At 40.5% G+C, this 9,912-nt stretch overlaps 2 protein-coding genes across 2 annotated transcripts; one reads left to right on the top strand and one right to left on the bottom strand.

Moving 5' to 3' along the window:
* Positions 1-20: 20 nt before the first annotated feature.
* LOC122842928 (coiled-coil domain-containing protein 177) lies at positions 21-3,015 on the top strand. The gene has a single exon (XM_044137232.1). The coding sequence runs from the start codon at positions 452-454 to the stop codon at positions 2,135-2,137; it is 1,686 nt and encodes a 561-aa protein (XP_043993167.1). The 5' UTR covers positions 21-451; the 3' UTR covers positions 2,138-3,015.
* A 2,105-nt stretch (positions 3,016-5,120) lies between these two features.
* LOC122842931 (zinc transporter ZIP9) lies at positions 5,121-9,507 on the bottom strand. Its single transcript, XM_044137235.1, has 7 exons — positions 9,057-9,507; positions 8,453-8,558; positions 8,059-8,220; positions 7,903-7,971; positions 7,015-7,100; positions 6,766-6,900; positions 5,121-6,651 (listed from the first exon to the last, which is right to left on the bottom strand). The coding sequence occupies exons 1-7, from the start codon at positions 9,150-9,152 to the stop codon at positions 6,391-6,393; spliced, it is 915 nt and encodes a 304-aa protein (XP_043993170.1). The 5' UTR covers positions 9,153-9,507; the 3' UTR covers positions 5,121-6,390.
* Positions 9,508-9,912: the final 405 nt, after the last annotated feature.

The raw sequence follows: 9,912 nt of genomic DNA on the forward strand, positions 1-9,912 counted from the left end.
TGATCCGTTGTCATGGTAACCAAACATTTCCCTTGCCGGATTGCAATCAGTTTCTCTTCTGAATTTTTTTATTTATTTATTTTTTTTTAGATCATGGAAACTAAAGTAACCGGTAAAGTGTTTATATGCAGATTTGTCAAGTTACATAATTTAAAAACACATTTCCTGGGATATTGACCGAGATTAATTCCCACTTTGTTCTACCAAAAAGTTGATTACCTATGTTAGAACTATAAATGTCCTTGGATATTTAATCAACATTGTAGCACCTCCTGGGTGTTATCAAAATAATAAATCCATCCCACACAGTGAGAGATCAGGTGATCAGCTAATCCCCTGATCACCTGTGGATCACCAGCTCCATATGCTGGACAAACGCTCAGCTCAGCAGCCTTCCTGAGCAGAAGAGACTTTCAACCAGTGGAGGAACTGAGGTCTAGTCCCTTTTACAATGGAGGAACTGAAGGCTAGTTCACCTGCTCTCTGTCTGGATGTGAACCACTCTGAACCACCTGGAGCTGGTAAGAGCAGCTGCGTCATAACAAGTCCCCACTCACTGGAGTCCAGGACTCAGCCAGGTATTAAACCAGTTCAGCTGCTAATTAGATCTCTGAACAAGCTGATTGCAGGGCAGCAGGCTGCGCCTTATGAGGCCATGAAGACTCTGCATGAATCCTACGAGAAGGAACGATCAAAGCTTTTTCCTATGCCTGTGTGCAGCAAGGGGCAGGAGAGGATTATACAAGCCGATAGGAGCAGATGCCCAAGAAGTAATGCAACCTCGAGTTCTGAAGTTGTACCGAAGGTGAAGAATCACTCAGCAGAGCCAGTTGTCTATGCAGACCTTTGCTTCAAAGCAAAATCCAGTTCCTCTGTTTCTGCAAAGAGAGACCCAGATAGGAGCACAATCAGCAGCTTTAGTCTGGGAGGTCTGAGATACTCCCCGTCTGCTGAGAGGAAACTGCAGAAGATCACCTCAGAAATCAAGAGGAAGACATGCATCACCGTATCAGAGAGGGATCGCAAGATAGCAGCTCTGATGCTTGTCAAGCATCAGGAGGAGCAGGAGCGCCTGAAGCTCTGTCAGCAGGAGGAAGAGGAACGGCAGGAGGCCCACAGGAGGGAGGAGGCCAGACAGGTTCAAGCAGAAAAAGAAAGAAGAAGGAGGCTTAAGCAGAGGATGAAACACTGGCACAAGGAGCTGGAGGCCCGCAGGAGGTTGAGGTTGCGGCTGGAGCAGGAAAAAGCAGCACAGCTCCAGCAGGAGATGCTGCTCCAGGAGAACCAATGGAGAAAGCTGAAGGAAGTGGTTGACGTACAACGCAGAGAGAAGCTGGAGGCTGCTCTGAAGGAGACAAAGAAGCGTAAAAAATACCAGGAGAGACTGCTTAGGGAGAAGATGGAGCTAGAGAAAAGGGAGCTTGAGAAGGAGAAGCAAGCGACAGAAGAGAAGGAGGAGAAGGCCTGGAGGACCAGAGAGCTGCAGGAGAAGAGGGAGCGGAAACGGCTGCAAGAGGAGAATCACAGAGAGATGCTGCATCACATCTTGCTGAAGAGGCAAGCGGAGCAGAACATGGAGGAAGATGAAGCGCAGAAGAGGAACTTGCTGGAGAAGAAGCTGCAGCGTTCCTCCGAGAAACAAGCCCGAGCTGCGGAGGCACAGCACAGGCGGCTGCGGGAGCGAGCTGCCCGGCAGGACGTCCAGATCCAAAGAGCACAGCTGAGGGCCAAGCTGCAGAGTGTCCAGGAGCTCACGCACAAGCAGATCCTGGTCCAGCAGAGCCAGCGTCGCATGGAGAGAGCCGCCCAGAACGCCTCAGCGCTGCGCAGGAGCCGCACTCTTCAGAGACAAGAACAGAGCAGGCACAGACAGGTCTGCCACCAGCAGCTGAGTGAGAAGATCCAGAGAGAGGAGGAGGCCATCAGGAGGAGCAGAGAGAGCTATGTCTGCATGAAGGAGAGGAAGAGGGAGAGGCTTCAAAAACTGAGGGAACAGATTCAGGAGGAGGCGCAGAGGCTGGCGGAGGCCTCCTTTCACTTGAGGGACAGGGTCAGGCAGCAGACACACAGCCGGACCTTCCACCAGATGGCCCTGGAGGCTCAGCTGACTGCCTCCATGAGCAGAATCAAACTCTAAAACAACTCAGGTTTTTTTTCTTAGATATTTTATTATTTCCTTACAGCACATTTAAGTTTGTATGTAGATTTACTGTAGCAGGGCAATTTTAAGTGCTGCATCATTGTAGAGTGGAAGTAATTCTTTCCAAAACAATTTTAAAAAAACATCCAAATTTTGTTGCCAACCCCTTTACTCTGCTACACCTGAATAAAATCCACTCTAAGTGCCTTAAAAATAAAAACACTTCAACCCAGTTGCGATGAAAATTTTAAAACTTGGGTTTCTATGTGGAATACAGTAAATACTGAGTCACAGAAATACCAACATTTACGTTTTCAGTCTGCTTATAAAATGTAACAAAATATCCTTCAAGTTATATTTGATTAGTCCACATTGTGGCTCACTTTGTTTGACCTATTTATTTATTTATTTGCGTCATTTATGCCTGATAAAGTCATAAATATTCAATAGGAAAGAATTAAGCGGCCAGCATCTTCACTGCAGAGCTGAATACAGGTCAATCCCAAGCTGTATTTAGATGTTGCAAAGAAAACTTGAAACTAGAGAGAAGGTTCAACTTCCAGCAGAACTACAGTAAACATAAAGTCAGAGCTGCACTGGAAAGGTTCAGATCAAAGTACTGAATATGTTACAATGGCCCTGTCAAAGTCCAGATCTAAACCCAACTTTAACACTCAACTTACACTCTGAATGAGTTTGAACTCTTTTTAATGAACTTTTTTTTCCCTTCTAGTTTTCAGATGTGTAACAGCTGGCAAATTCAGATATACAAAAACAGATACTGCTTTTATTTGTAAAAAATGAAAAAAACTGAACTCTGTTTTTCACTTCACAATTACATGCTACTTTGTGCTAATAAATGGAATTAAAATACACTGAAGTTTGTGTTTGTAACTAGTGACAACAGAATAGGGTCAAGTAGCACAGTGGACTTTTTTACAAGTCCTGCAAGTTCATAGTTTACCAGCTTGAGGGTATTTCTACTAGTTTGGATCAAAACAATGTAATTCAGGGCAGCTAGAGGATAGAATACAGAGTTATAAGACATTCAGGAAAGCGTTCTTCTTTCACAACACCATAAACTCTATCTACTAACTCAATTTGGGCCACAAGGGCCCAGGAGCCCAGGGATACTTTCTGAGGAGTTACAGGAAATAACTCACATGGTGAAACCTCTATTTATTATGTAATCACAGTAGAAGTTCCTGCTTGTTTTCATATTTACCCTCAGGAACTATGTAAAGGTTGTTTTTTGACTCTGTTTTGAAAAGGTCAAGGCAAGCATGATTCCAGTCTTACGCAAACCCTTTCCACTCTCAGCCAACAGATGTGTCACAGTAGCCGTTAGGAGGCAGAGTTGAGTTCTTCCACCAGCAGAAAGTTAAAATGCTTTTTTCTTTTACAGACACCGAGTGTACGAGTGTATGAATGCTGACAGGAAGGCCATTAAGCAAAACTCAGTGCAACTATAAAGAAATAAAAGTTAATGTTTCACCACTCCTTGATATGCGTGTTTTACTGAATAATCTGACATGTCTTACTGTTACTGTCTTTCACTGCAGGCTTTCATTTGAGGTTAAAACAGGAGAAATCCAGCTAAACTACATGATAGTCATGTTCCTTCAAGTAAATGGAAACTATTTGCAGTCACATTAGCAAACCGAGCCATCATTGCTGTAAAGATTTATAACAATGTTTTATTACTTTGGGGGTAGTGTATGGATATGTTCAATACATTTAAAAGAATAACAGAATGTGAGTAAATTTCATGCCTTAATTTTATTAATGTATTTTTACTTAAAATTTTGCCAAACATATTTTAATTCTGATGCAGGCTTGTTAGCACCCTCAGTGAAAAGGCAACATCCATAAAAAAAAAAACTTGAGTTGAGGATATGTATCCACTGGAGAAAAAAACGAATGAGAGTTAATTATTGTTTTTTATGAAATTACAAGGAGGCAGTTATTGGTAACCCTAACAATTGAAACTAATTGTTGTTAATTTACAGTTTATTTTCAATTTAAATTTCTAAGATTTTTGGGTTACAGATTTAAATGATGTGTTTCCAGCACACATTATATAAGCTGACCAAATCCATAGAAAAAGAACCAGAATGGCTTAAGTACATTAGTAAAGCACTGCATCAAAATACATAAAAAACCTATTTAAAATGAACCCTTTCATCACTTCATAATTAAAAACATTGTTTTGTTCCATCTGTTGTTTTGATCAGCTATGAAGAGCTACTGTGGAGGGTTAAGGACCCACACTGGGCTCCTGAGTGGCAGGTTCCAGATCCCTGCTCTATAACAACAGCTTCTCTGGTCTGCATGCCAGAAAAACATATTTTCCACCCTACCATCACAATCATAAAAGAGTAAAGCCAGAGGCACTTGGACTTTAAATGGAAATCTGTGTTTTGGTCATATGAGACTAAGGCAAAGCTTTCAAGTAATAAACATTACATAAAAATATGTAGAAAAGTATGAAAGTTCACAGTGGAGGATATGTGATGCTGTGGGCATTTTTCCTTCCAAAGATCCTGGGAACCTTCTGAAGAATGGAAATTGGAAACTCGTTTGAATATCTGAACATTTTAGATAAAATCAACCTGTCTTTATGACCACAGTGCAACTATAAAGAAATAAAAGTTAATGTTTCACCACTCATTGTTATTGTCTGAAGAGAAGAGAGCAGAAACAAAGTTTGTTTAAAGCTACAAAAAAAAAAAAAAAAACACAACTCAAACAAAATAACTTATTTTTTTAAGATATCTACAACAGCGAAATTCAAATTAAGAGAAATTCTGCACGGAAGGAAAATCGCTCTCTGTAGCATCAGACCTTTTGAAATGTTATTGGAAACAAAGAACCATCTTATTGGTAAAATGAGGTTGAAAAATGGAGTAACAGCAGAACTTCATCAGCAATGATTTTGCAGAACAGGTGTACTCCAATAAGAGATCAGATTTTTATAAACTTTTCAGTGTGAAATTTATGGTGTTGCAGTTTATTTTAACGATTATTGCACATTTTAAGTAGAGACAGCTTTATAGAGCCAAACTTTTAAAATACATTCTTAAAAATAAATCAAACAGCCACTATTGAAAACATTAAGTTATAAAATAATATGGCTCCAAAAAAACGGTTTTACGTAGTTCAGGTGTCACATTTGGCATTTCGGCCAAGACAAGAAATAAAAGACAATGAGTCTGTTTCTGAGGAATCATGAGGAGGAATGTTTCTCTCTGATTCTCCAACTTGCACTTTTTCCTGTCAAACTCTTAGTAATAAACACAAAACTAGTACAAACTGTGCAAACTAGGTCGCATACTGTGCACATGACAGTATCAATTTATTATCTTGTTCTTCTTGTAAATCTACCCCCTGACCACGGTTTCATTTTTAAAAAATTATACAGCTTCGTAACAAATAACAAATGTCCCTCTTTTTGTTTACGTGTACTGGAAACTCAGCTGAGGGATAGTGGTGTATAAAGTATCCAAGTCCTTTCAAAACCTGAAGAGCTTTGTTGATCCAAGAACAATGGGAGTTGTCAAGGGTTAGGTTAGTATGAGCCAGAAGCACACTCATGAGGAACAACCTAACGCTGAGAAATGTGGACAAGTTTTTCTTCATTCTGTCTTCACTGCAAAAATACTACATCTTACCAAGTATTTTTGGTCTAGTTTCTACTGGAAATATCTTAGTACATTTGAAATAAGACAAAACTAACTTACAAGCAACTTTTAAGCACAATAAATGAACTTATTTTAAGTCAATAATTCTTTAATACTGATGGAAAGTACTAGATATATCTAGACATTTTAATGTTTTGTTCAACTGGCAGTACTTTTCCATCGATATTAAGAAATTACTGACTTATAACCACCTCCCCTATCTTGCTCTAAAGTTACTTGTATGTTAGTTTTGTCTTATTTCAAGTGTAAAAAGATATTTCCAGTAGAAGCTAGACCAAAAATACTTGGTAGGATGTAGTATTTTGCAGAATGAAGGAAAACCCATCCACATATCTCATCGTTAGATTGTTCCTCATGGGCGTGGTTCTGGTTCATACTGACCTAAGCCTTGAGCACTGCCATTGTTCTTGGATCAACAAAGCTTTTCAGGTTTTGAAAGGATTTGGATATTTTATACGCCGCTATCCCTCAGCTGAGTTTCCAGTACAAGTAAACAAAAAGCACTTGTTTTGGAAGTACTATTCTGCATCCTTCGAAGTAAACTCTCTGTCAGTCATCGTGCAAGCTGAGGGCCAATATGACTGGGAGCCCCACACCAAGGATGAGGGTGAGGCTCTCCAGGAGCCCCAGATATCTTGTCTTGTGTGTTTCTGCTCCTGTTTCCTCTTGCAGGTTAGAGAGTGATTCTGCTGTGCTGCTACTGCTGATCTCAGGAAGAACGTGCACCGTGGCAACATAAAGAAAAGTCCCTGCCGAGAACAGCATTCCCACTCCTGTTGCACTCATCTGGTTATGAGAGGAACTTCCAGTCTGTCGACAAACACACACACACACACACACACACACGCACAAGCATGTAACGGGTCAGAACCAGACAGCAGAGACTGACTGGGTTACTATTGTGAAGGATGTGTGCTCTCCCACCGCCTGCAGTATGAAGTAAGTGCTGATAGAGACTATGGGCGCAGCTGCTGAGAAGGCCAGTAAATGTCCCTGAATGTCTTTCTTCTCAAGGCCTGAATGCATCAGGAAAGAAACCAAACCAAAAGCAGCAGGAGCCTGTGAGTCAAGAAGAAAGAACAAACAAACATAAAAGAAAACACAGATGCCATCAGTTCTGTCACATCTTATTAAATATGTCAACATCTTCATCCAGCTGACAATTTCTCTCACCTTGTGTAAAATGACCGCAAAAAAAACAATCACTTGTACGGTGGCTTGACCTGTGGCGACGGCAGCGCCTAGAGCAAATCCATCAGCTGGATGCAAGAAGAGTTATTATTGTTATTATAAATCACAGCCAATATTTAAGAAAGTGGTTAATGTGACTTTATAATGTGCACTAATGTGGGTTTAAGTGATATCTCAACTCAGCAAATGTTTGTCTAAGCAATTTGAAATCAAAGCCTCTCAGCCATGCTAAATGAGACTTGGATCTCACAGAGTGCAGGAATCCCATGATAAGTCACATGAAGGAATGAGTAACTGGGTTTTGTTGGAAACATTTCATGCTTTTGTCCCAGATATCCCTTTGCAGTTTAAGCAAACACAAACCAGCAGATAAAGTCGTTTGCAAAACATTTTGTCAGAGTAAAACCACAAACTGCAATTTGTTTTATTCAGATTGTAAGTGATGGTCCAATACAGAGGGGTGTGGATGATTTTCAGTTATGTCTTGATAGGCCCTAAATGGTTTCATATTCCGTTTTCAAATGACGGATTGAATTGTGTTATTGCTGTCACGTGTTTCTTGGCCTCCAATATGCTGTCGGTCTATCAATATTCTCAGAAAAATACATTACACCTTCAGCTGGATTTATACAGTGACAAAATTACACAGGAATGGACTGAATGCATCTGGTTATACTGAATTTATTTAGGGGTGCAGATTTTTCTTTTTTCATCCACCTCACAAATATGCCCTACTTTGTTTTGCTCTATCTATCACACAACTTCCCAATAAAATGCATTGAAATTTTTATTTTGCTAAATTTAAAATAAACTTTAAGAAATATGAATACTTATGCAAGTGAATGTCCAGAAGATATTTGATTAATATACCTGCAGCATGGATAACCAGCCCCAGAGTGGCTGTGATGTGTTTCTTATTCAACAAATGTGCTGCTTGACCTGAAACCAAACGTGTTTAAATCATCAGCATACGAATGGAGAACTTGATATAAAATGAAGCTTAAAGTGAAAGTTATTTAAACTTGCCACGTGTGGAAATGTATCCTCCAATCTGATCAACAACAAACATGAAGGTAAACCCGAACGTCAAAGCCACGCTGATATAAAAGCGAGGTGGGGCGCTTCCTTTAGTGGAAGGTGCAGTTTTTTTACTAGCATTCAGGCCAGATGGAGCGTCAGAGGAGGACTCTGCAAAGAGAAGATGAAGACAAGAGGATGAAACAACAAAGCAGGCGAGAACACATTCAGACAGGTGAGCCTGCTTTCAGCTATGATTTCAATGGTTTACGATGAAACACTCATGCAAATTTGATGGGAGTAGAGGGACTGAATCACATCACATCTGTTGTCAAGACAACTAGGGACAGAGAAGGTAGAGCTGTCCAATTCAGCTTCTTTAAATTTCAAACAGTGAGCTCACCGCTCCACGAATCCTCCAGTAAGCCCACACCCTCTGGGATGGTGATGGCCAGTGCTGTGCCGCACAGCAGACCCGCCCCCAGGATGGACACAAACTGCAGGCTTTTCTGTCAGGAGTAAAGCTCAAAATTCAAATACACTCAGTTGTTTTCCAATCAAAAATCTAATGTAGTAAATTGAGACATCAGGTCATGTAAGGGGGTTTAAGTTAGCCATCGCTAATATCCACAAATATTTGAGACCCATCTAAAGACCCTAGGTTTTCTGCAAATAATTTGTGGAGTCACATTCCGCAAAAATAACTGCAAATGGTGAATCCGTAAATACAACATAAATTTGGTCACAGTAACCATCTAAACCCTCGACATCAGCGAAAGAACAAAATAGCCCTAAATACCCAAATTGGAAACAATTAAGCACTGTGTTGCCTTGGTGGCTGATGGGTTTTTTAGTCACTTTGTGCTTAGGGCTCCGCTCGATCTTTGACCGGCCCTGGAAGAGCATCATCGCTATGAACGGAACTATATTAAAGGACTTATTTAAACCAGCCGTGGTAAATCTGCCTGCTGACCTTGTTTAACGAGGAACTTAAAAGTCATACTTACCTCAGAGAGTCGGAACAACAGTGGGATGAATCCTAGTAGGAAGGTGCCCACAAACATCGCTACAGATATACAAGTAATAGTCAGTCCCTCGTCCATGGCGACGGAATTTTCCTTCAAGTTCTAACTCCGTTAGCCGAGTCTCATTTCATGTCAGCAGATCAGATTGCTCTGAAAACTGAAAGTCTCCTCTCATTGTTTCACCGCAACTTCATTTGTTTACTTCAGGAAATAGACACGGCTCTGCGGGTTTCCACGTCGCACCTCCGTCTCCCTGTCCCTCATACAGGAGAACCTCCTTCACCGCCACAGCCCGCCTCCACAAACCATCTCATAGAACCAAAGACCAACAGCCCGTGGTTGCTCATCTCCCACCTCTAAACAAGGGCTGAGGTCTAACCTCGCCTCACTCGGTTTCACTATGCGCGATGGTACACGGTATTATGGTATCTTCGCTTAGACCCTTTCAAAACAAAAGCTTACTTCCGGTAAGTCTTTGTCACACTGAAAGGTTAATAATGGAATTTGTTTCTGATAAAATAAAAAAGCAAACTCTTTAAAATATAATAAAATTATACAAAAAGGGTATCAATTTTGAAAAGAAAATAATTTTATTTACATTCAATGCAATTCAAAAATAGCTCATTGCGTCCAGTGACAAATTAAATATGTTATAATTCAGCCAAATTTCTTCAAAACTTTTATAGATGCCAATGGCTGCGAGTAGGTAAGATCACAGCCAGGGACAGCGTGTCCTTGCTTCAATAAAACCAGGACGATTAAAAGCTGACATCAGTAAACATTTAAGACAATATTATTTTGTTCTTTTCTAAGCTATTTGTTCACTGATAACAGAAAC

Source organism: Gambusia affinis, linkage group LG13 (assembly GCF_019740435.1).
Source record: "Gambusia affinis linkage group LG13, SWU_Gaff_1.0, whole genome shotgun sequence".
NCBI lineage: Eukaryota > Metazoa > Chordata > Actinopteri > Cyprinodontiformes > Poeciliidae > Gambusia > Gambusia affinis.